General features: G+C 47.6%; 1 protein-coding gene across 8 annotated transcripts in view; it reads right to left on the reverse strand.

Annotated features, from left to right (window-relative positions):
• Positions 1–20,160, reverse strand: part of Katnip (katanin interacting protein) — a 223,978-nt gene that overhangs the window by 31,802 nt on the left and 172,016 nt on the right. For 7 of the 8 annotated variants that reach the window (XM_045131100.1, XM_012951121.2, XM_045131101.1 and 4 more), the window contains 2 exons: positions 11,283–12,159; positions 1,073–1,798 (listed from right to left, as the gene is read on the reverse strand). In XM_045131100.1, coding sequence (XP_044987035.1) covers positions 1,073–1,798; positions 11,283–12,159 — 1,603 coding nt within the window. The remainder of the gene's footprint in view (positions 1–1,072; positions 1,799–11,282; positions 12,160–20,160) is intronic. The other variant, XM_045131096.1, reaches the window with a different exon arrangement.

Here is a 20,160-nt window from a genome sequence, read left to right on the forward strand (position 1 = left end):
GTGGGGGGGATGGAACCCAGGACCTTGTGCATGCTAGACAAGAGCTGTAAAGCTGAACTCACCCTCCACCAACACACACCTTTTGAATTTTGAGATGGGGCCAGGTATGGGGGTGCAAACCTTTAATCCCAGCACTCAGGATGCTAAGATAGGAGGATTGCTGTGAATTTGAGGCTAGCCTGAGACTACATAGTGAATTCCAGATCAGCCTGGGCTAAAGTGAGACTCTACTTTGAAAAATCAAACACCAACAACAAAATTTTGAGATGAGGTATTTACAAGTTGTTCAGGCTGCCTTTGAATTTATAATCCTCCTGTCTCAGTCTGTTGATCAAGTAGCTTGGATTACAGGACTACCAGGCTATCTTATTTCTCTAAGACAGGGATTCATTATATAGCCCAGGCTAGTCTGGGACCTGCTAGGAAGTAGTGTTCAAATAAAGTGTGAGGAAAATAAGTCCCAAGGATGATTTTGTCATTCATCCATACAATTGTTTCATTGTACGTTTTTGAGACAGGATCTTGCTGCAGCTCTCAAATCTTTGATCCTTCTACCTCAGCCTCCCTAAGTGCTGGGATGGCAGATGTGTGCCATCACACCTGGATTCCCACTAACTCTTTATGTAGTACCCTTCATGGCAGGTACAAGTTTTCTGTTCTCAAGCTGCTAAGCCAGCATCCAATGGCCCGCAGGGTCCACAAACCTACCCCTTTGCCTTAAGACAAGAAAGACCCTGATTCATTATTTAGAGTTCCCTGAGACAGGGTTGAGGCTGGGCTTTCCCTGGAACTGTTTTCTTAACACTCCTCATTGCCCTGGCTTCTCAAAAATATCCCCTTGATAAGTCACTTATCGAAAAACCCCTTTACAAGATCAGGATCCAACAATTCAAGATGGGTACTTAGTGATGAATGTTGGTACCCTATGTTGGAAGTCAGTGAGGGCTAGATTGTGTTTATGAAAGAGGCCTATCTGTCCTGGCCTAGCACATACTTTGGTGTTTTGTTTTTCCCTCTTGGCTTCAGTGAGTAGCAAGCAGGAGCTTCCAGATATTTTCGAGATATACTGTACCTCCTGTAAGGGTTCCTGAGGCCTTGGCGATTTCTCCTTCAAAGATGCACTGCATATCCAACAGTATCGTTATGTCCCTTACTCCACGGAAGGAATGGATCCGGGACTTATTGTAATTCCAAATCCTGATCAAGGCAACTTGGCAAGGATACATGAAGTCTATGGAGATGGAGTGGGCCATGCCTGGTGTGAAGGGGGCCAGCCAGACATGCATGTCATCCTGAGTCCTATTCACCCCATCAATGAGGTTGGTGACCACGCGGGGGTCTTTCCCATAAGCTGGTAAAATATTAATGTCAGGAGGGTCTGCTTTAATGTTCAGAATTTTCACTGGCTCCCCCTTGGAAGTGAATATCTCTATGCCATTAAGGCCAACATAGTGCCTGTCCCCCCATGTGGACTTGATGTCTATGACCAAGTGCTGTCCATAAGGCAGGACAGGGATTCTAAATTCACTGCTGCCATTTATCTCTGTGGAGCCATCACCCTGCCCTTTGGAAGAGTCCAGCCACTCCTCTCTCCAGGGATCTGGGGATTCCTCATTCCAGCGGCCTTTGTGCTGTGTCAGAAACTCATCCAAGATGTCCCTGTGTGGCTCCAGGGTGGAGATACGGCCCCGGTGGGAGCGGTCAAAAGCACTAAGGGAGTCCCATGATTCATGCAACGTGTGTTCCTGCTCACTGTGGCGCTGTGGCTGTGCCAGAGTCCTGGTGGCCTGGGCATCTTCTGGAAGAGAGGATACAGAAGGGGTGACTCCCTGTTATTGGTCACATGTGGACATGGAAAGCCATAGAAACTGCCTCCTACATTGGCTCTCAGTTGCCTTGGCTAGCCAATGGGTGAAGAGGCCCTATGACATCTGAGGGCCAGGGCTGGGATGTGACCCATCTGCATAGCACAAGATATCTAGGCATAAAGCCTTCATCATTTGGGTTGACAAACATTTCTCTATCCTCATTCAGGCCTGGAAACTCATTTTATTTGAAAGAAAAGTATTTTTTAATGTTTTATTTATTTACTAGATGGGGGAAATGGGAGAACCAGGGCCTCTAGCCCTGCAAACAAACTCCAGGCACACGTACTACCTTATACATCTGGCTTATGTGGGTCCTGGGGGATCAAACCTGGCTTTGGAGGCAAGTGCCTTAACTGTTAAGACATCTCTCTTACCCAAAACAAAAGTATTTTTAGCAATCTTTGAACTTTCTAAGACTGTAGATATCATGAAACTCAAGGGAAAACAGCTGGGGACCAAGTATTCAGACATATGAGCCTATTAAGGATGCATCACATTAAACACAATAGGAAATTAGAGTGGGGGTGTGCCTTGCTCCTGCTCCTCCTCTCTTTACTTCCTAGCTACCATGAGCCCTTCCTCTACCACATTAAGACAGTATAGAAGTTAAATCATTCCCTTGGCTAGGCAGACAGACAAAAAAGGCCCTTCGTAGGTGGCTATATTCTCCTTCTGAAGTGTTCCAAAATGGTGGCCGGAGATGGTGGGGAGGAGAGCTCACTTCCTGTTTCCTGGAACATGTACAGTACTGGATACATCATGGACCAACCAGTGCCTTGGTCTTTGTTTAGGCTGACCAATCATAGACTCTGGGCTAGAGCACGCCCCTCACCATAAGAATCTTGGCTCCCTCAGGGGCACCAGATCTCAGCTCTGGAATGGCTCCCTCGTGGTGGAGTCTGTTTCTTTCTGCCTCTTTACGTTCTCTGTTGTCTACACTTCGTTCTGATTTAAGTACACTAAAAGTACCTGTAGGTAGAGAAGTGACCTTGAGCCTGTAAAACAGAAGCTGGTCCTCCCTAGAGGAGCCCCCCTTTCCTAGAAACCTGGTGAGAGCCTGGACACCTGGTGTGCAGGGTCTACCATCTATATCTACAAAGTCTATAATGAAATCTCTTTTCTTGGCCTGGCGTGGTGGCGCACGCCTTTAATCCCAGTACTTGGGAGGCAGAGGTAGGAGGATTGCCGTGAGTTTGAGGCCACCCTGAGACTCCATAGTGAATTCCAGGTCAGCCTGGGCTAGAGTGAGACCCTATCTCGAAAAACAAACAAACAAACAACAACAAAAAAATCTCTTTTCTTTTTAATTTATTTGCAAGCAGAGAGACAGACAGAGAGAGAGAAATGGTTGCACCAAGGCCTCTATCCATGTCATTAGGCTTTGCAGGCAAGTGCCTTAACTGCTGAGCCATCTCTCCAGCCCTATAATAAAATCTTTCTAACCTTCACCCTCTATGGTCTGTGGATTTCATTTGTTGAAATTCATAAGACAAGAACCTGGAGACCACTGACTCAGTGGAAGTTTTTTTTTTTTTTTGGTTTTTCGAGGTAGGGTCTCACTGTAGCCCAGGCTGACCTGTAATTCACTATGGAGTCTCAGGGTGGCCTCGAACTCACGGCAATCCTCCCACCTCTGCCTCCCGAGTGCTAGGATTAAAGACGTGTGCCACCACGCCCGGCTCAGTGGAAGTTTTATGTGGCTGTGAGCTTCTGGCACCTAACTCCCAAGTTACAGCCTATTCAAGAGCTGAGAAAGGCTCCATCACTCTTGAAGACACACCACAGGCACATTCCTGCCATGAGGTGCTGCCTTGACATAGGCCCAAGCAATAGGGCCAGGTGACCATGACCTGGAACCTCTAAAATTGTGAGCCATAATCAGGTATATTATCACAGTGACAGAAAGCTGGCACAGGAAGACTATTTCAATATTAAAAACTTTGCCAGTAGTACGCCCACTTAGAAACTTCCACAGACAGGGCTATACTGCTGCTCATGGGGTATGAGCTGGCCACATGAGCGACTGTGGGAGGCTGGCCTAGTCATATGACTCTCAAAGACCATTTGATAGCGGGAAGAAAGAAGATACAGTGATCCATGCCACTGGGAAGGCAGAGAAAAGACAATAACTAGTTCAAGGTCATCCTGGGCTACTTAGCCAACCCTTATCTCAAAAGAAAAAAAAGGCAACTGTGCAGGGTTTCAATAGAGAAAGGGGTTAGTCTGCTTCTACTTGTGGCTAAAGCCTGAGCCAAAGACCAGCCCTCTCTCTCAGGCTTGGAAGGCCTGTCTCCTGAATGCTAGCCCACAGCCAGTCCTGGTAGCCGCATCACAGCCAGCTGCCACCCAAAGGGGTCATTCTGGAAAAATGGCAGCCTGTGACACTGACATTCTGGATTTTCTCCCTTCTTGTCAAGCAGAGCCCGCACTCCATTTTCTGCCTGTCTCCTAGGGGGCTAGACACCATCAATTATCTCCTCTCTCCAGAATCTTCAATCACTGCTTCCCCTGGCACTTCCTGTTGCTCTGCTGGCAGACATGCATAAATCTCTCTTGCCTAGGAGAGGAGTAGTAAGGAAAGGGAGGCCACCAGAACCCGTAGCTCCCTCCCACCACAGCTGCCTTTGTCCCTTTCTCTGTAGGTGCTCAGCTTCCTCTCTCTCTCTCTCTGTTTTCTGAGATAAAGTTTTGCTTTGTAGCCCAGACTGGACTAAAACTTGTGATCCTCCTGCCTCAGCCTTCACCAGGACAACCCAACACGAGCTTCTTTCACACCTATGTTTCCCTCTCACTCTAAAGCCTGGTTCTTTGCTCCATCTGACCGGGTTCTTATGCTATCACTCTCAGCCCCCACTGAGCTCCTGGCTCCCACACAAGCACTGCTCAACCTCAGATGCAAGTTCTGTCAGCATCCTCTGATTCCAGAAACTGCTTGGTAGGTCATCATGTCTACTGTCACTTCAACCCCCATGTACCCAGGTCCCTAAAATGGAATATGTCACCTGTCACTCTCATGATCCTGTGTCTACAGGACCCTAATATGGTCCCATTTAGGCCCACATGCCTATTTTAATTCCACCACAGCCATTCTGCTCAGCCACATGAGCCGTGCTGTCTCAAGGACATACCACCAATCTTCTCAGCCACACGAGCCGTCCTGTCTCAAGGACATTCCACCATTCTGCTCAGCCACATGAGCTGTCCTGTCTCAAGGACATTCCACCATTCTGCTCAGCCACATGAGCTGTCCTGTCTCAAGGACATTCCACCATTCTGCTCAGCCACATGAGCCTCCTGTCTCAAGGACATTCCACCATTCTGCTCAGCCACATGAGCCTCCTGTCTCAAGGACATTCCACCATTCTGCTCAGCCACATGAGCCTCCTTTCTCAAGGACATTCCACCATGCTGCTCAGCTACTCCATCTCTCCTGTCTGAGAGCTGCATCATCTCTTCTTGCTGCATAGCTTTTGCCTTTGCGGAGCCCTCTGCTAGGAACATTCCTTCTTGAGATGCCCTCCTCCTCCCCACTGTGCCCCAGTGCACAGAGTGTTTGTGGGCACAGGGGAGGAATGCTGGCACTGGGTTTCTGCCCTTGATTCTCTGGGTCAGGCTTGGAGACCCAATGATGGCCTTTTACTCACCAGCTTTCTGCACCTACTCTGCCCCCTTCTTTCCATTTGCCAACAACCAAGAGCCCAGAATTTCCTGTGACCCCTCCCAGGCACTGACCTGACATGTGCTATGGGTTGTCATGACCTGGGTTTACAGGATGTGGTTTGCACTGAATATGAGAAATGGCAGGAGTTGGCCTGCAAGCACTAAGTATTGTGTGTCAGAGACATGGCCTGCACATTTGCTAGGGGAGTCAGCCAGGCAAAGACTTGGCATTCCTTTTGTGTCTGCCTTCTAGACTCTTCTCATCACTGCATAGTTGGGTCTAGAAACAGAGGTGAAAACTTTCTCCTGACCCTCTTTGGTGTGACAGCAGCTGGAGGCCCATGTGTCTGTCTGTAGGAGACATCTTCTTTCTACTGCTTGGGACTACTGCTTGTTCTGTCACTGCTGACGTTTCATCCTACATCTGACAGAAGTGTCTTGGTCTGTGAAGATGGCACAGTAGGAGACTGACAACTTGAGTTTAGGTCCACAGAACCCATGTAAAGTCTAACATGGTAGCATATGACTGTAGTCCTAGTGTGGCTAGGCAAGATGGGAGGTGAGAAGCAGGAGAATCCCTGGAAGCTTTAGAGCCAGCTACATATGCAGTGCAAACAAGAGAGACCCTGCCTCAAATAAAATGAGAAGGCAAAGACTGATGCCTGAGGTTGTCCTCTGACTGCCACACATGTGCCATGGTACACACATGTCTATTCTTTTTCTTCCCACCCCCCACACACGTTTTCTTCTTCTCCATGGTGCTGTGAATGGAACCTAGGGTTCTGCACATGCTGAGTCATGGCCCTAATTCCCCTCCTAACCCTGGATGGGCAGCAGAAAGCTATTGCTCCCATCTGCAGACAATAGTCTAGGCCACTGATGCTGACATGATGGGATTTGAAATGTCAAAGACTAGTGAGTGGAGTTGGGTATGCGCTATGAAGTGCTGAACTCAAGTGTATAAAGCTGATGGTGCCACCATCATGTATGTGCCAACTGCTCCTATAACAGGAAATGAGAATGGACTTAGGGAACTATGACTGAGCCACCTTTATTCCAGAAAGCCATGCCTCAGCCATCACTGATTGGACAAAATGTAAACACCTGGACAAAGTTGACCAATTAGAGGCTCTTCTGAGACTCTGGAATTGGTTGCTGGAATCAGAGTGGGGACCTCAGGGCTGCAAAGCTCTGGCTGCCTGTGAGCAGACAGTGAGAAAGGGTGGTCAAGTGGACCTGCAGAGAGGCACAGAGACCTGGAGGGACAGGAAGAAGATGCTACATTTTTATTCTGCACACCAGTACCCAGCAAGAGGCACCCTTCTTCCTGCCCGAGTGGAGGTGCTCATCTGCCTGTGGCCATAGGATGCTTGATGCAGACACTTCTAGAATACAGATGGCCTAAAACTCGGATGCCTTGCTGGGCCAGAAACTTGTTCTCTTTTACAGTGACAACACATGGTGATGTCACAATGGTGAGAACTGAGCAATGCAGCCAACCCACCAGCATGATGGAGGCTTTTGGCCATGGGATTTGCTCTAGGTGATAAATAATTAAAAATTTCTTAGCAACTTCCCTTTTTAGCAAGGCCAGCTTAACAAGCACCAAATCTCAAGGGTTTGGTTCTTAAATGTGTCATTGAGCCAAGTAGGGAAACCCTTGAAAAGTAATTAAAGAGAGAGTGAGGCTTTGGAACTTGGGCAGTTGGAAAATCACAGGTCACCAGGAATGGCCAGAAGCCTGCATATCTGTTTAAAGCTCAGATTCCCTGGCTCCCATACTAGTGGGGAATGAGGCTATGCTAAATGGACATAGAGGGTAGTGACCCCAAGTGTGGATGCTGGAGCTGACCACCTTCAAATCCCATTCTAGCCCTCACTGGCTGTGTGACCCCAGGAAAGTTAAACCTCACACCTTTATCTGTAAAATGGTGTTAGGGTATTTGGGTACAGTTAGACCAGAGCCTGGTTAAGAACCAGCTAATACCAACCCAAACACTACAAATCCTTGCCACCATCATCTCTTCCCCACTGCAGGCTCCTCATAAGCCAGGCTTCCACCCTGAGGGCTTTTCTTTTTCTTTCTTTTTCCTTTATTATTATTATTATCATTTTATTTTATTTTTGAGAGACAGAGAAAAAGAGGAAGAAAGAGAGAATGGGCATGCAAGGGCCTTTCAGCAACTGTGCACACTGTGTGTGCCCCCTTGTGTGCATGTGCAACATTGCATGTATGCACCACTGTGCATTTTTCTATGTGGGACCTGGAGATTTGAACATGTGTTCTTAGGCTTTGCAGGCAAGTGCCTTAACTTCTAAGCCATATATCTAGCCCTCTTTCTTTTTTTTTGGAGATAGGGTCTCCCCTATGTAGTAGAGGCTGGTCTGGAGCTCATGATCCCCCTACCTCAGCCTCCTGAGTGCAGGGGCTCTAGCTGAGGGCTTCCTGATCTTATCCTGCACCTGCTCATATCCTTGCACCCAGTCTGGGTCAAGTCTCATCAGGGTCAGGCAATGACTATTTGCAAGGAGCCAGAGGACAACAATTAGGGTCTGAAAGCCGGACTTAAGAGTCCCAGGGAGTTACTCTGTCTTTTAAATGACATGTGAGGTGTTGACATGAGTACATGGACAGTGGTGACTAAAATATACAAGCATGGGGGAGGGGGGACACTGGGGAGATAACTCAGTTTCTAAAGAAAGTGCTTGCCTCACAAATACAAAGAGTTTAGCTCTCCAGCACCCATGTAAAATGCTGAGCAACATGGTACATGCCTGTAATCCCAGTGCTAGGAAGGTAGAAACAGGAGGATCCGGGGGCTCATGGGCTATTCAAACTAGTCTAATTGGTAAGCTCCAGATTCAGTGAGAGAAACTGCTTGACATGGTATATGGTACTCCTGAGAATGACACCAGAACTTATCCTCTGTTTTTTCTCTCTTTCTACACATACACACATGCATGCATGCATATACCCTCCCACACAAACCCAATAAAATAAAATAAAAGTAAAAGCATTGGTATAGGCCATTGCCGAGGCCCTTGGTTCCCAGCCAGGAATAGATGGTATGACCCTATTGCTGAAGACTCCACATACTTGGGCTGCAAGGCCACTGAGAAATCCTGCTGGAACTGAGCTGATAACCTTCTCCATGTAGACCAGCTGACAGAAAGCTGGAAGAAGCCATTCTGCATGCAGTTCAATGGGAAAGAAAGAAATCACCAGTAAAGATACTCAACAGTGGACACTGCAAGCCTTATATTTGGCCAGCCAGGCCAAATCAGCCAACAGGTGCAACAGTGGCACGACTGTCATAGTGGAAACCAACTGCCTCCTAATTGGACTGGAGGCCCACTCCATGGGAGGGAATACATCCCTGATACTGAAAGCTTAAAACAGGGGCAGTCATGAGCCCTAAGGGTGTAACATCTGCTGCTGCCTGGCTAAATGTTTATACTATGCTTATCAAACTGCCCAGTAAACACTTCTCTTAACGTTCATACCCTTATATTAATGCTACTCTCACTTTTGGTAGATAATGTTCTCTTTTCAGATGGCAGTGACCTTGGGATGACTCAGAAGGCATCATGGTGCTGGAAAGAAGTGACAGGAGTGCTCAGTACTGCAATATATCTATCACACATTCCAAGGCTCATGGTCTATTGCAGAAGAGGTGGTGGAAAGAATGTAAGAGCCAAAGGAAGGGTAGGACTCCTTACAACATGCTCCCCTAGACACAAAATGGCCTGGATATCCATGACCCACCGTGCCTGATACTACCTACATAAGACCATTATAATAGGAGGAAAAGATCATGACATCAAAACAAAAGAGAGACTGATTGAGAGGGGGAGGGGGTATGGTGGAGAATGGGGTTTCAAAGGGGAAAGTGGGGGGAGGGAGGGCATTACCATGGGATATTTTTTATAGTCATGGAAGTTGTTAATAAAAAAACTGGGAAAAAATTAAAAAGTCTAAAAAAAAAGTACAAGCATTGGGCTGGAGAGATTGTTTAGTGAGAGAAAGAGAGAATGGGCATGCCAGGGCCTCCAGCCATTGCAAATGAACTCCAGTCGCGTGTGCCCCCTCTGGCTAACGTGGGCCCTGGGAAATGGAGCTTCGAACCGAGGTCCTTAGGTTTCACAGGCAAGCTCTTAATTGCTAAGCCATCTCTCCAGCCCATTCCCTCTCTCTTAAATAAACAAATAAATAAATAAAAGTAAAAGTGCAAGCATGGACTTCACATAGTTACACACCTAGAGGCAGAATCAGAGCAAAGTAGTGAGGAGGAGAAGACAAGGAAGAAAAGGAGTAGTGCAGCAGCAGATACCATCTGGTAGGGCATTCCTCTCTGCCAGGCACTGTGCCCAACACTGCCCATGTAGGATCTCAGCTGATCCTCCTAGAATTTTTAAGGGTATGGCTTTAACAGAGGAGGAAACAGGCTCAGGGAGGGGGCTTCAGAGGGTGTAGGGCAATGGCAAAACTCAAGGCTCCAGGGTGGCCCTGGTTTGGCAGGTGTACGATGGGACTTGAATTCCTGGTTGCCACTCACTCTCCATGTGCCAGGCTCTGGGCTACAGTTTTAAAGCCATTGGTTTCTTTCTTCCTGGTGCACTCACAAGGTGGAAGGGGCATCACTCCTATCTTTTAGAGGAACACCTGAGGCTCAAGAGCAGAGTGCCTGATAGCAAGCCAGATAGAATAAAAGTGCCACCACTCTTTACCAGGAGGTCGCTCTGAGTACAGACATGCAAGCCTGGTGTCCATCACTCAGCATGGACACACAGCTCTGTCCCTTACTCAGGATGGACACACAATCCCAGGCTTGGTGTTCCTTTGCTCACTCAGGATGGATACACACCATCATCCCCGGTGTCCCTCCCTCACTCAGGATGGCCTTATGATAACCCAGTATGAAGGTCGTGCCCTGGGGCTTCCAATAGGCACTTCATTTGTTCCATTTTTGAGGTACTGTGGATGGAACCCAGAACCTTGACCTTGTCGGGCAAGTAAGTGCTCACCACTGATTTCAGCCCAGACCCTTTTATATTTTATTTTGAGAAAGGGACTCATTATCAGGCTGGGCTTGAATTTATTCTGTAATCCAGACAGGCTTTAAATTTGTAATCCTCCTGCCTTAGCCTTTGGAGGAGCTGGGATTAAAGGACTGACAAAAAGCTTAGTTTTTTTTTTTTTTTTTTTTTTACATATACAGTAGTTTAAAAATAATCACCATCAGTTGCCAACATCCTGGGTTCAGCTGACAAAGGAAAAGGACTGCTGGAACACTGGCCATGTGTTCCTACATGCTGGCAAGAAGGCTTCCTGAAATGGCAGCTGCCCCCTTCAGATAGACAGCATGCACTCTGCAGTTGGCCACCATTCTTACCACATCCAGCAAGTGTTGGCTGGTTGTATCATCACCCTGCTTGTTTTCTAACAGTAGGGTGAAGTTACTAGAGACCAGTATCTCTGTTTAATGTGGGATTAACAAAGTCTAGGTTAGAAAAACCAACTATTGTAAAAAAAAAAATGGGCCAAGGGACATATTGTGGTACCAATGACAACTAGGAGCTTAACAGGGAAGAGTGCCCTGCCCATTTCACTTGTTTATTCCACCCCTCTGTCAAGATGATGGGCTTGTGACCCCTAATTGAGAAGACCTCCTTGATTTGCAGATAAGAGAGTGAGGTGGCAACTGGAGGTGCAGGCACAGTGGCACTGGAGTCACACTGCTTATTGGAGCTTACCTGTGCTGGCTGGCTGATCGCCATCATGATGACTGCTGAGTGCATCCGTCCTCCGGCCCCTCCTCCCACTTGTAGGATGCTCCCTGTTGGGGGGCCAGTTGAAGATGTCTAAGTCATCGCCACAGGCTTTGGGAGGTGTCCTTTGGAGTCTCTCCTCAGCAACAATGTTCCAGTTGGTGGTCCATCCTTGATCACGTTGGGAGCCTTTATCTACCTCAGCCCCCATCTTTCCAGGACCCTCACCCAAGACATCATCAGATGGGAGTCTGCTCTTCTGGTCTTGAGGCTTTTCAGGACTGAGCCACAAGTGCTTGAGTTTCCTGCCCACCTGTTTTCTGCCTGTACCCGAGGGAAAAGGTTGTAACCAGCATGATGTACTCTCAGGTGGCTCAGAGAGTCTCCTGCCTGTGAGGTTTTCCAGCTGTTGGATCAAAGAGGGCTCTTTGCCCAGAAGAGAACATTTCCCCTGAAGGGAGGAAGAAGGGACACTGGGCCCATCACCAGTTGAGGCTAAGGTTGCCGACAATTTTACATCTTCTGTTAAATTGGACAAACTGTCCTTCACACAATTAGAACTACTCCTTTCTTTAAGGAGATTTCCTTGTGAAGAATCTGTCACACCCACCAAAGCTTCAGCCACCTGTGAGCAACCAGGACCAAGTTCCATGTCCTCATTAATGGCAGCCATGCTGAAGGCACCTTTGCTATCTTCCCAATCAGCGCTTAGGGTGGTCTCTGTGTTCTCCTGCTTGGTCTGGAGGCCGACCGGGATGGTGCAATCAGCTGGGGCCTCACCACCACCTCGGTCCAACATGCCATCAAAGACGAGACTTTTGTTGACATAGAGTTTGATGTTCTTGACACAAATGTCAAGATCCTGGAAACATAAGATGTAACCAAATAAGCATGGGTGGCATCAGATTGATGTATCAAATTTTGGAAAAGAAAGAGAAATGTGAAGCTTGAGCCCTGCAGATGTGAATAAAAACTCCAGCTTATTTCTCTGCAGAGGCTAATATTCTACAATTCAAAGGCTCTCCATAAAGAGACGGCCTTGGTGGCTGCCTTCCTCATCATCACCTCCTATCAGGACAATAGTAACAGCCCACTAGTTGGACTCACTACCTCCACTTCAACTTCACATTGCCACCAGCATTAATTTCCTACAGCAGCAAATGTACCCAGTCACTCCTTTTTGTGAAGTCTTGCATGGGTTTCATTTCCTAGCACTGCATCCTTTATTGTGGTATGTGTATGCGGTATGTGGTGTGTGTTTGTCTGTGTGTACACAGGCACATGCACCATGTGCATGCATGCAAAAGCCAGAAGAGAGGACACTGGGTATCCTTCTTATCACTCTTCTGTTTTATTTCCTTGAGACAGGGTTTCTCACTGAACTTGGAACTTGTTTTTCAGTTAGACTGCCTGAACCAGAGCCCTGTCTCCTGTTTTTCCCACCCAACTTAGTGCTGGGATTACAGGTGTATGCCTGTGCTGGGCTCTTTTTTTTTTTTTTTTAAAGGATGAGTGCTAGGGATTGAACTCAGGGGGATTTCCACAGCAGATAGCAGCTGATGTCAACTGTCACCACACCATCTGAGGCTGAAGTCCTGGAAGAGCCAAGAAGAAGTAGAACAGGCAGTTTCTAAAGAATCCTAACACTTCTACCAGATTTTCTAGATGATTCCTTCACACAAGGAGATGGAGAATGCAGGCCAATGAGATGGATTCAAAAATGCTCAGCAGGATGTGCAGTGACCTTCACAAGAGGGTCACTTGTCAAACTTTCCTGTCCCCTTGCCCCCAAACATGTACCTTTGTATCATGCAGGTCTTACAACATTTCTCTGCCCATACTTAAAATAAGATCAGCCCTCCTACAGCTACTAGTTCCTTCCTTCCTTTCACAGCCAAAATCTCCCCCATGGCTTTATCAAGGAATGCACTGCACAGCTCACCCAGTAAACGGCACCTCTCCACAGCACACAAACTGTGTAAGCATGGATCATCTTACACTCATGATAACAAACATGTCATCCCCAAGTCTCTTCCCATACTTTGTAATCCTCCTACCTCCTCCCCTACTACAGACAATACCTACCTGCTTGCCATCACCACAGACTGTATTTTGGAGAAATTTTGAATGTAAGGAATCAAGAACATGCACCCCTTTACCTGGCATCATCTTTCTCTTGGCATAATCACTTTTAAGTTCATCCATGCCATGGAAATCAACAGTTTTCTTTCTTTCCATTGTCGAGGAATACTCTCTTTTACATAAGGTGTCTGTTACCGCACATCGAAACTTGGAGTGACAGTCACCAAGTGCTCCTGTGTCTTCTCCCTTGATTACATTCTCATTGAGCTCCTGCCCCAACTCAACAGAGAACACACCCTACAGGGGACTCATGGCAGGGTGAAGACTGGGGTAATCATAATAGGTCAGTTTACTCAGAAGTCCTCTAGCTGAGATAGTAAGTTACAGGGTCATGCAGAGTGCCATGGCTTGGTCAGCCACAGTCAGCCATTCCTCCTCCTTCATGATTTCTCTCCATGGATTACCAGGACCCTGTACCTATACTGTTTGGGCCTACTTGGCTGCCCTCGGCCCAGCCTCCCTGGCTAGACACTACCCCTGCCAATGTTCCAGCTGATCCCACCTCCTATTTGCTCTCACTCAAGCCCAAGGCTCTGAATATCATCATGTGTGAGGACCCCCATTGTCTAAATCTCTGACCCTGACCTGTCCACCCAGCCCTATGGGACTGCTGGCTCTCTTGGAAATCTCAACTGTAACATGCCCCACCTCCATCAAGTACTTTCTTCTTCTGACACTGGTCTTGCTATACAGGCCAGGCTGGCTCTGAATGTGGGGTCCTCCTGCCTCTGCCTTCTGTAAGCCACACTTGGCTCCCAGTGGAATTCTTCATCACTTCCCAAAACCTAGCCTGTCCCCTCTCAAATACAGTTTCAGTATTCAGCCAGCTGCCCAAATCCTCAGAGGTCCCTCCATGACCCTTACTCACATATCCAATCTGTCATCAAGTCCCTCACCTCTCTCCAAAAAGCCCGTCTGACCTCTCTCTTCTTCAGTCACAGTTGGCCCAGTCAGGCCACCACCATCTCTTCCAGAGATACCCAGTTGGTCTCTCTGCTCACTCTCCTCACTTCTCCTCAGTGTCTCTATGTGCACACTCTATTGTCTACACATGACCAAAGTTGGTTTGAAACAACTTGAGTTGATCAACTCCTTGCACGTGACAATCCCAGCTCCCTTCACAGCTCTTCCTGGCTTACTCACTCCCACACACTGGTCCAATTGCTTCTTCTTGATGTCAGCAAGTTCATCCTGCTTCAGGACCTGCATACTTGCCCAGAGAGCCCTGCTGGACACCTGTGGCCTAGTTCCTCTTTGTTTCCAGAGACTAGCACAGTGCCCTAGCCCTCCCTACAGGCTTGTTTCCTTTTCTGGCTTGAAAGGGTTTCTTCCACCAGCATTTCTATTCTTCCTTTTGTCTTTTATTATTTTTTTTTTCAGGGTGGGGGTGTGCTTTTTAAGACTGGGCCTCAACCTTGTAATCCTGTTCCAGCATCCTGAGTGCTGGGGCCATGGGCCTGTGCCACCATACCTGGCTCAGCTCTTTAAGATAGCAGAGATCCTCCAAGTCTGTCCAAAGGCATGGCACACAATAGGCCCTCAGCAATCAGGTGGGAACCAACTTGACTAGCCATGGACATTATTCCCCCCAGCAGCCTTGCTCCCTCAGTGTATCCTATCAGCAAACCATCAGAAGGATAGCCACTGCTGTTTTCACACCTCCCTTCCAAATCATTCCCACCTTGCTTCCACTTCTAATTCATTCTTGCTGTGGGATCTGAGAGCCCAGCACTGTCTACCTCTCCTCCTTCTCCATTAAGCCTTCCTGCAGGCTAGGTAAGGAAGTTTCAACTAATTCCCGGATCACTACAAGACAGAGGCTTGCAGAGCACTTCAGAACAAGAATCACCAAGCCTGCGTCCCATGGCAAGAACTCAGTTTCAATCATCCAATTGCGGATGGCAGGCTACTATTTGCTGGCTGTCAGAAAAGTCGACGCTCAGAGCACACTTTTCCATATTTATATGGATGTGCGCTGTGTTTAGTGGAGGCACAGAGCAAATGCGTGCTAAAAATTAATCAGGATACAGTTGTCAGAGAAGGACAGCATGGGCAACTTTCAATGACTAGTTCTGCAAAATTGCCACCATGGAAACATGTGGTGAGACAGAAACACTCATTTAAAGAGGTAGTGGGGTGGTAGAGGATTTCTGTCCAGCAGACTTGAAGTGGACATCCTAGCTTTCCTAATGGGATGCCTGACTTCTAAAATGTATCTGTTCCACCCCCTTCCAGGGACAGTCAAGGACTCTATCTGGCCAAAGCTGTCTGCTGTTCAGCACTCCCCGAGAAGTATGGCTAGGAGGGGAGGCTGCAGCATCAAGGGATTGTCAAGTAAGGGAGGAATGAGCTCTGAGAGAAACTGGGAGCCAAATGGGGGTGTGGAGAAGAGGCAGTTGCTGCCCTGCCTGACACACTTGCATCAGAGAGGCTTCCAGTACAAGCTGTAGCTGTGGGCACATTTGCAGTGGGATCCCTGTTAGAAAACAAACATTGGTCACTGCTCTGTACATTCCCACTTCAAAACATGATAGACTGTGAAGCCCCCAGTTCTTGAACTCTACGAGGAGGTATCAGGGCCCCATGTGACACAGAGAGAAACTGAGGCCCAAGCCTTTCCAAAAACACACAGCAGTGAATTTCCAATGTACCTGCCCAAGGTTATAGCCACCTCCCTGTGGATCTAGCTATAGTTCAGTTCTGGCTGTGCTGAAACTTTTAGCCCTGTCTCCTATCTCACCTTGTGACCCTCAAGTACCATGGCACTGTGAGATAGCATCAGGGATATACTCATCCTTCCAGACACCTCTCAGCAATGGCAGGGGATTTATTCTAGGCACCACTGTGGATACCAGTGGGCCTGATGCGGGAGTCTCACATATAAAATGCCATGTACTTTCAAAGTAAACTATGCACCTTCCTATCTTCTTTAAATCATTTCTGGGTGACTTCTAATACCTAATACAATATAAATACTATGCACATAGTTGTGCTATATTGCTTAGAGAATAACAAGAAAAAAAGACATATTCAGTAGAGATGGCATTTAAAAGAAATATTTTCTATCTACAGCTGGTTGAATTCCAGGATGGGGAGCCTGAAGGTAAGGAAAGCTATCCCAACACCACTCTATCTCAGAGGCTACAACAGGGAGCTATATAAGGTACCCACTGTACCACACACATGGGGTGGGTTAGTAGGTGAGCAGATGGTTATTCATCTCTCAGCATCCCCTCAGCAAAGCTCTGGATAAAGAGGTCTTTAGGAATTGTGATGGGTGAGACAAGATCTCATTAGCCCAAGCCAGCCTCAAACTATGTAGCTGAGTAAGACCTTGGATTTCTGATTCTCCTGCCTTTATCTCTTGAGCACTAGGATCACAAGGTATCCTGCTATGCCCAGTTTGCGTCGTGCTGAGAATTGAACCCAGGATCTTGTACATACTCTATCAATGAGCTACAGCCCCCAGTCTGATGGTTGATGTTGACTGCTATCTTAGAAAGTATCTAGAATCACCTAAAGACAAACTCTGTGAGAGAGTTTCTGGATTGGGTTAACTGAGGTGGAAAGAGCCACCCTGAATATGGGTACCCATCCCATGAGCTGAATAGAGTTCAGACTGAATAAGAAGAGAGCACCAGCATCTATCCTCTGCTTCCTGACTGCAGACATGGTGTGGCCAGCTGCCTGGAGCTCCTGCATCATGATTTCCTTGTAGCCATGGACTGTACCTTCAAACCATGGGCCAAAATTAAGCCCTCCCTTAGGTTGCTTTTGTCAGGTTATTTTGTTACAGCAATGAGAATGAATATAGGGTTGAAAAGGGAAAATCTCCTGCCTTAAGACCCAGCCGTTTCCTTCTGTCCAGTCATTAGCGTTTAAACTGAGGCTCCTCGTCCTTCGTCCTAGTGTCCAGTTTAGCGTCATCTTGCTGATGACATCACCTACAGAAACACTGTGTGTGTGCAGTGTGAAAATATGTGTGTGCAGTACTGCATGTGTGCACAGCGTGTATGTGTTCATGTGTGTTGCAGCATGTGCATGTGTGCAGTGTGTGCATGTGTGCACAGTGTGTGTGCAGGTATGTGGCAGTCTGTGCACACACATGCTCTTCTGCTTTCTGTGGTGCAGGCAGCTCCTTGTTTAACTAAAGATATTGCTACACTTTCTGTTGATGTGGCCTCAAGTCCCCTTAGCAATGGATTTTTCTTTGACGCTCTGTAGCTGGCATGAAGTCTGTAGGAGCCCCTTTCCCAGCCCCCATTTTTCTTTTATTGTCCTAGAGAATGATTGTGTTGAGACTTTAATGCATTTTTAATACAATGATATAAACATTATTCCAGTCTAGGTAATTTAATTAACTCAGCAAGGCCACTTTCCTCTCTGGCCTGGTGCATGACTGTCTCTTCCAATGAATACACCCACTGCTCAGCAGGAATGAATGGTGATGTGGCTCCCCTGTCGCAGAACCAGGCTGTGGGCTGCGGCGCTCAAGTCACTGTCCCCACATGTGAGTGCTTGCTTTCAGCTCAGCCAGCCCAATGTGCAGCAGAGCATCTGGACAAAGCCTTGGCTGAGCCTCAACACTAACCACTGAGGGGAAGGCAGGGCCACGAAAGCACACAATGTTCATGCCCACACTGGCCCCACTTACTGAGAACATGAGCTGCTTTTCCCTTTGGCACTGCTGTGCCAAAGGAAGTTCGAGAACAGGGAGGAGCTGGGGGCTCTGGAGTACAGATGGGGTCTGCTTCCCAGATCTCCTTCCTCCTAGACTGCAGATTGACTGGGCACAGAGACTTTAGAAAGGGAGATGCACTGACCAGAGAGCCACCTCACATGCACAAGACCAGCTCCCAGGAAGGCCCTAGCTCTCTTGAGTCCCTTCTCCTGACACCAGTTTTGTTGAGTGTCTTGCTCTGGACTTTCAGGTTCTGCTTGCTACCTGGCTTCCTGTCCCTCTGCCATGCCTAAGCACATGTGTATGTCTGTCCCTAACAGGATGAGAGGCCTTTAGGACACGGGTTGGGACTATTCCTGTCTACTCTGGGGCCTAAATTAGCTCCTTCCCTCAAGTACCTGAATGAGGAACTACAGGGAGCCATGGTTCCATTGGCAGGGGACCTTGCTGATCTTCATATGTCCCTTGGGAGAATGACCAAAACAGTCTATTCTTGGTGATAAAGACACTTACTCCTCTTGAAAGGGAAGGAGATGTGGGACTCTGACATTTAGAAAGCACCCACTACATGCCAGGCTCTGGGCAGACCATTTGGCATCCCACCTGCATTAGTTATTTTTTGTATAGCTGTGACCAAAATACCTCACTCACACAAATAGCTTCACGAGTGGACCTACTTATTTCAATTCACAGTTTCAGAAGGTTCAGTCCATGGTCTCTGGGCCTATGGTGAGGCTGGAATGTATGGAGAAGGCCATTTACCTCATAGTGGACAGAAAGCAGAGAAAGGAAATTCAGGAAGGAGCTAGAATAAGATAAGGTCTCAAGGAGATGTCCCAGTAACCTGCTCTTCCAATTAGGCCTCACCTCCTACCTTTTGCCACCTCCTAATAAGGCCCTCATATTGTGACTCCATCAAGAGATTAATCCACTCATTAGGTCAGATCTAATCCTCCCTGGAAGCCCCATTAGACATATTCAGAGGTGTTCCTTACCAGTTTCTTCCAAGTTTCTCAAGCCAATCAAGATGAAGTGTTATACCACCCACCACCATAGGTTCTGAGGACAATGCACAGAGGTGGGATCTGATAGACACCATCACAAGCAGGTGGTGCTATGGCCGAATCCAAGACTGGCTGCTTGGCTTAATGTGGCCGCTGCTCTCCAGGTTCCTGGAGGAAGCTGGCATCAGGCATAGGAGGAGCCTCGCCCTCTCTGGGACAGCCCTGGAATGCCCCTGGCTACTCTACCTGGGTCTTCTGATACATCTGTATTGAGGGACGAGCCACACTTCTCACAGCCACACAGGTCTCATCAGAGTCATGGACTGGGAGGAATGCAGAGAAAGCAGCAGAGAAACAGGTCACAAACTTAATGCTTGTGGCCCCACCCCCTGTGGGGTCAGCAAGCTGGAGAACGCAGACCCCAAGTCCAGAAACTGGGGGTCCATGGTGCTAGCTGATGGATGCCAGGAAGGGAATGTAGTTTCCCGATGTTGTCAGATGACTCATAGCTGCCTGCAGGCACTGCTTGTGGCTCAGGACACCACAGGTCACCTTAAGGAAGCCCAGCGGCCTCAGTTGCCATTCTGTTCCTGACATGCCTTTCCTTCTGTGAGTGGTTCAGACTCATTATCTGAAGTCAGTATCTCAGCCCCATGGCACTGGGCCAGTGTCACACCCATCAACTACCCTGCTCTGATGCTACCAGACCATCCTGACTCAGCTGACCAAAGGAAATATGCCTGAGTTCTATGTCACTGTCATGTTCGGTCTAGTCAGGATTCAAACCAAGTGTAAAATAAATAAATTAATAAACATTTTGAGACAATCAGGTATGCATATTATGTTAGAAAAAAATAATAATTACTATCAGGCATTGGGGTTATAGGAAACAAACAACCCAAGTGTCAGAGAAGCACACGGAAGGATTCATGAATGAAACAGGGCCATAGCTACAGTTCATCTTGACATGTTCAGAGTAAGATGGGCAGGAACGGCAGGATGTTGCTGCTTACTGAAGCTGGTGATGGTACATGGA

Source organism: Jaculus jaculus, chromosome 12 (assembly GCF_020740685.1).
Source record: "Jaculus jaculus isolate mJacJac1 chromosome 12, mJacJac1.mat.Y.cur, whole genome shotgun sequence".
NCBI lineage: Eukaryota > Metazoa > Chordata > Mammalia > Rodentia > Dipodidae > Jaculus > Jaculus jaculus.